The following is a 6,729-nucleotide window of genomic DNA, read 5'->3' as shown; positions in this document are numbered from 1 at the left end:
TTATTTGTTGGCGACGGCGATTTTACTGAAGCACAGACCACATGCTTCGCAGATCGGGGCCAAACAACAGTTGATGAGGGAGCCGAAGAATTTCTGGTAGCATCCAAGGTAGCTGCTGCACATCCTGAGGCAGGGTGTGAACTGCCAGATGTGTTGGAAGGACATCATGGCGAACTCGCATCCCCAGCAGAGAGCCAGGGGAATAGCACAGATGAAGGTGAGGAAGGTGTAACAGCAGCTCTTGCCACAGGTGAAGCATTTGTAGGAGTTACGCCATACACAATCTGCACTGTGGGCTCCTTCGGGCTCCCCGATAACATCCTCGAACATCACCTGCAAACAAGGGAAATAAGCTGTGTGTGAGTTCTAGATATCAACGTCACGAAATAAGATAGATATGGTTGTGGACAATTTGTATTACGCCTTAGTATAATGGGATGAATTCAAGGGGTTTTTTTCGATTTAGGAAGTACAACATAATGACATCGTGGACAATGCAGAAGCATGGGTCATAAAAGACAAGAAAACGGCAAGGATATAATAAAATAATCAGTCCATCCTTCTTACCAAAATCTGTTTTGTAGTTCTAGCAAAATTTAAACGTAATACTCTATGGAAACTTTGACGCCAGATTAAAGATGAACTTATAAACTGTGTCATTGTTGTATTGCAAGTTATGTGTAAATGTCGTTTTTGTACGCTATGACTAGCTTCCTAAGTGGGGATTACCAATAGCATGGGCTAGAGTGTGTGGTTTGGTGCGTGAGGGAGGTTACACCGTTCTGAACATTTCACGTCTATCACGACATGCCGTCTTAACGCAGGCGGCAAAGCCGAGATTACCACAAGGACAGTTCGGAATCATAATACGCAGTTTGAACAACTGAACGCTGTGCTGCATAATATGGTAAAATTTCTTTTTACCCTTGTGGCAGCAGAGCATTCACTCGTCAAACTGAAGACACAGGTTCGATTTCCAACATGGTACACTGTGTGCAGCCATTTTTAGGAATATTATTTGAAGAGTGTTAGAATACACTCTCTTGCTCATTCTTGCTTATAACCAAGTTGATCAACCCAGTGAGTGAAGATATCTGACAATCCAACAACGGCCAGAGAGGGAAACGCGAAGGAAGGCAATTCAGCAGCATGAAGTATTCCACTGGCTTCTCGGTTCACAATGTTTTACTATTGCTTCTGTATATCAAAAGCAGTTTTTATTCTCGCAAATCGCAAGTGCGTAGATTGTTTGTAAACACATAAATACGTGCACAGTTAACACATACATACGTGCACAGTTAACACATAAATATGTGCACAGTTAACACATGCATACGTGCACAGTTAACACATACATACGTGCACAGTTAACACGTAAATGCGTGTACAGTTAACTAATAAATACGTGCATATAGATAGGACTCCAATACGTGATTTGGGGTTCATATTAACACCAGATATTGTCCAGGTCTTTTCATAAGAAACGCTTATAAGTCGGAGGACTTTTTCCAATAGGGGCGTCGTACTATAGTAAATGATTACACACATAGTTCGTCTACATAGACACAGGACCGGGCACTTCCCCAGTGGGGGACAAAAGCTTTTATTGACAAACCCATCATAACACATACATTTCACTATTCCCCTGCGGTCCCTACGTGCCGATCACTGTGTTGTCATTGGCAACAGGGCCCTAGCAACGTAACAACAATATACAAACGATCCAAACTTTGAATATATATATATATATATATATATATATATATATATATATATATATATATATATATATATATATATATATATATATATATATGCATGATATATCGAAAATCTATTGTAAGTCTTCAGTAACGGATTTGAGTAAACTGAAGGAAAAACAAATTTTTGCGAGGATTATTGACTTCATACAGAAAACAGTACATACTATGTCATTTGAGAGACGCACTCAAGTGTAAGCAACTAATTACAATATGCCAGAATCGGGAATTGTTAATGTTGCTCCGAAACCTGATAAATAGTTCCATAATCTTTCCAGTAACTTGTTGTATTTCTTTGACTGTAGACTGTATCATATTTTTCGGTAGCTTTCAGCATACAAATATGTGTGGCCATACGTTACTGAAATACCTACACATTATACATGATCCGAGAACACAACCCGTAACCCAGTTCTTGTACTGCTACTTTCAATAAGGTTTCATTGATTCCGATGCCCGGGTGCGTCTGCATTCACCCAGAACCATTCACTCGACACTTGGCACGATCGATCACGTAGCTATATCGTTGATGATTTATGTCAAAGTGTGTCGTGGAGGGAAATTTGATATAGGCAAACCCACAGAGATTCACATTAAACCATCACGTTTAGTTACCGAGATGTAATGATTGACATGCCCCCGTGACACGATGCTGGATGAAAGGAGAATTGAACATATTATTGATTAAAAGTCTGACTTTTGTGGACATCATATATATCGTGGAGCAGTATATGTGTGTCATTAAAATGATACAATACATGACGGAGATACCTTCATATATTGCACTTTTAAATAAAAGTATCTTTTTAAGACGAATAAAAAATCCATCCAAATAAACATATATTGAGCAAACCAGCAATTTTATCCTATCCGTTTTTCGTATGGAATCATACATTGACTTCATATACGTTAAAATCTAGTTTCTTTTTTAGTTTCTTTAACATTTTTATTTCCCATTTCTGTATACAGCGTGTAATTAAAGGTATATAAGCAGTACATGTACGTTCAAAACTTAATTTGCACTTTGATGCATGTTTTCAAATCATTGTTATTATTAAATACGTACCTTCAAGTGGTCATTGAGACTGTTGGGATCCCTGTTCATCATGTCAAGTTCTGCCATTTTGAGATTTGGTGATTATCAAGTAAATTAACCGAGTTGTTGCACGGAGACTGTCCAGCTGAAACTAAAGCCGTTTGCCTTGACACTGGCCCTTAAATGTCCCCAACAAAAATTGTTATCCCAGATTGCTAAGCAGCAACGTGTCCAAGTTTACGAATAGCTCGAAAATGGAGCACACCACACCCCTTTGGATGGACGTTACAGCAGACGACAGGTCACGTGACCTGTCTCAAATTTCAATGTCCCTGAATTCACTTGTTAGTTTGATGGTTATTCAAAACTCTCTGCTATGGTTACCCCCCAGTAGGAGTTGATTGAGAGTTTTAAGTGATTTGGTAAACATTCCCTACTCCGGTCTCTGATAAGCAAAGGGACAAGATCAGGTATATATTTGCGTTAAGGTACATTATAAGGAGTTGTAGTTGTTGGAGCAATCAAGATCCCGAGGGGACTTTGGCCTGAGCATATTTTCAGGCACGATACACATTTTTCATGCTGTTCAATCCTTTAGAACATATCATATTTATTTTTTACATTGAGGGACATATGGTATCTACGACATGAGGTCATCAACTCACCACAATCGACTCAAGAGGGGCTGAACCAAGAGCATCTTCTGATCCAGTCTGCCTCTAATCCGATCAGAATGTTTCCAACTTTTTGTAGTTACATCTGGTTAACACCATTTTCAGTGCAAATAAGCATCATCATCATCATCATCATCAGACAGAGTGAGAGAGAGAGAAGTGGGATGGCTGCAAAAGGGCAGAGGTTGGTTAGTTGAAGTGTTGAGAATAAGCGGAGGTCGAAATTACTCTCTCAACGCAACGACCCCGAGGTCTTTCTACAACGCCATGGCATTTTACAAACCTACTACCCATGAAATGATGTAATTATCCTATCCTTGCTTTCCATGGCAACCGCGAGTAAATGTCGGCCCCTCAATGAGTTAGAATTTAACATCGTCTCGGAAATGTGTCTCTCGAGAAATCGAGGTATTTCTGTCGTGGAAGTTCTATCGTAGAATCGTAGAAAGTTACTCGTTCTTTATGTCATTAAAAGACCTATGATTTTGTGTTGTAGAAATACCTGTCACGCGCATTATCCCCCCCCACCCGTACTATTAGTTACTTAAATATACATGTACAATGCACTACGTACACTTGATATTACAGTGACCCCAGCTATATAGGTGTCAGTTTCCAATGAGATATGCCAGGATAACTGGTGTTATACAAATTGAAATAAGACTCCCCGTAACGTGCACTCTAGTAAAACGTCAAACTACACAAGCATATTTGTGGCGTTGTACACGAAACAAGGCACTATCTTGTTTCTTAAAGACACCACCACATGTAGAGATTTTAAATCCTGAAGTCAAGATGGCTGCCATCCATTTCATTTTGAAACACTCTACATTTGAAGTTACATTCGACCCGTGAAGATTCGGGTGAGAATTGGTCTTCAGCAACTAAAAGGAGGCGACTAACGGGATCGGGTGGTCAGGCGCGCGGACATGGTTGGTGCATGTCATCGTATCCCAATTGCGTAAATCGATGCTCATGAATTCAATTACTGGATTGTCTGGTCCAGACACGATAGTTTACAGACCGACGTCTTATAGCGGGACAATTGCTGAGTGAGGCGTTAAACAACAAATAAACAAACAAAGCTACATTTGTCAATAAAGTTTCAACACTGCACGCGCTACTATAACATTATTTAAAGCATGTCTCCATTCTCCGTGTATTGATTAACTGAATTGTCAGTTAAAGACCACTGACAATGACGGAACTTCTTTTTTCCGTATCATGTCTGGTTTGTCTGACCATTTCAACGATTACACTCGTGGTATAACTTTTACATATGCTACTTCAGCTCTGTATATGCTAATTTAACCTTGTGTATTCAACTTGTAGTAACTCTACAGAGGATGACAAACGTCCCTGATTCTTTATTGCCATCAGAAAACTGGTCACATACTCAGTGTGATTAGTTTTTCTATCTAAATCCTATATGAAATGGCGAATAACTCTATTACGTGGGTGTTTATTTTTACTAGATCCTTGACATGTGCTTATTTAATCGAGAAAGCAATAGTACTGGCAGTAATTATCGTCAACGCCCGGATATGTGCTGTTTGTGCCTCGTGTGGAAAATCAAACCAGATCAAAGCTATAAAGAAGCTTTAATTGACTTCCATGGTACCCGACCCATATAGATGATATCGCAATAATAGACATCAGATTGACTCGACTCGACATCGCGGTGATGAGATCAATACGTTATGATCAGGTCGCCGGCTGTCCCACTCTGGCAGTGAATTCTGAACTTTGAAACAGCAGTCGCTAACTGCAAACATGTGGTTGTAAGTATCATCACCGCCACGTCACCCAGAGACGACGCAGAAGCAGCCAGTTCCCCAGTTGTGACTGTCCTGGTAACTGTCATAACATCATCACCGCCACGTCACCTAGAGGAAACACACAACCAACCAGTTCCCCAGTTGTGACTGTCCTGGCAACTGTCATAACAACATAAGCACCACGTCACCCAGAGACGACACACAACCAACCAGTTCCCCAGTTGTGACTGTCCTGGCAACTGTCATGACATCATCACCGCCACGTCACCCAGAGACGACACAGAAGCAACCAGTTCCCCAGTTGTGACTGTCCTGGCAACTGTCATAACATCATCACCGCCACGTCACCCAGAGACGACACACAACCAACCAGTTCCCCAGTTGTGACTGTCCTGGCAACTGTCATAACATCATCACCGCCACGTCACCTAGAGGAAACACACAACCAACCAGTTCCCCAGTTGTGACTGTCCTGGCAACTGTCATAACAACATCACCGCCACGTCACTCAGAGGAAACACACAACCAACCAGTTCCCCAGTTGTGACTGTCCTGGCAACTGCCATAACAACATCACCACCAAGTCAATACAAGAGCAACAGCCATTATAACAACAGCCGGTATAAAATCAACAACAGTCAGCCGAAACAGTCATTACAACAGCAATAGTCATTACAACAGCTACAGTCAATACAAGAACAGACATTACAACAGCAACAGCCAATAAAACAACAGTCATTACAACAGCTACAGTCAATACAACAACAGACATTACAACAGCAACAGTCAATACAACAACAGTCATTACAACAGCTACAGTAATACAACAACAGTCATTACAACAGCAACAGTCAGTACAATAGAAACAGCCACTACAACAGCAACAGTCAATAAAACAACAACAACAATCATTACAACAGCAACAGTCATTACAACAGCAAAAGTCAATACAACAGCAACAGTCAGTACAACAACAGACATTACAACAGCTACAGTCATTACAACAGCTACAGTAATACAACAACAGTCATGACAACAGCTACAGTCATTACAACAACAGTCAATACAACAGCTACAGTCAATACAGCTACAATCATTACAACAGCAACAGTCAATACAACAGCAACAGTCATTACAACAGCTACAGTCATTACAACAGCAACAGTCAATACAACAGCAACAGTCATTACAACAGCTACAGTCATTACAACAGCTACAGTCATTACAACAACAACAAGAACTACAGTCACTACAACAGAAAAAGCCATTACAACAGCTACAGTCATTACAACAGCAACAGTCATTACAACAGCTACAGTCATTACAACAGCAACAGCCATTACAACAGCTACAGTCATTACAACAGCTACAGTTATTACAACAGCAACGGCCCTTACAACAGCAACAGCCATTACAACAGCTACAGTCATTACAACAGCTACAGTCATTACAACAGCAACAGCCATTACAATAGCTACATC

The 6,729-nt window shown here is 40.6% G+C and overlaps 1 protein-coding gene across 1 annotated transcript; it reads right to left on the bottom strand.

Annotated features, from left to right (window-relative positions):
* Positions 1-2,883, bottom strand: LOC139445954 (caveolin-1-like). Its single transcript, XM_071227200.1, has 2 exons — positions 2,827-2,883; positions 1-333 (listed from the first exon to the last, which is right to left on the bottom strand). Exons 1-2 carry the CDS (start codon positions 2,881-2,883, stop codon positions 1-3), a joined length of 390 nt encoding a protein of 129 aa, XP_071083301.1.
* Between the last annotated feature and the right edge of the window lie 3,846 nt (positions 2,884-6,729).

This window comes from Haliotis cracherodii, unplaced genomic scaffold, assembly GCF_022045235.1.
Source record: "Haliotis cracherodii isolate W230 unplaced genomic scaffold, xgHalCrac1.p SCAF_6, whole genome shotgun sequence".
NCBI classification, from domain to species: Eukaryota; Metazoa; Mollusca; class Gastropoda; order Lepetellida; family Haliotidae; genus Haliotis; species Haliotis cracherodii.
Note: the sequence above shows the minus strand (reverse complement) of the source record. Positions and strands in the feature narration are given on the sequence as shown.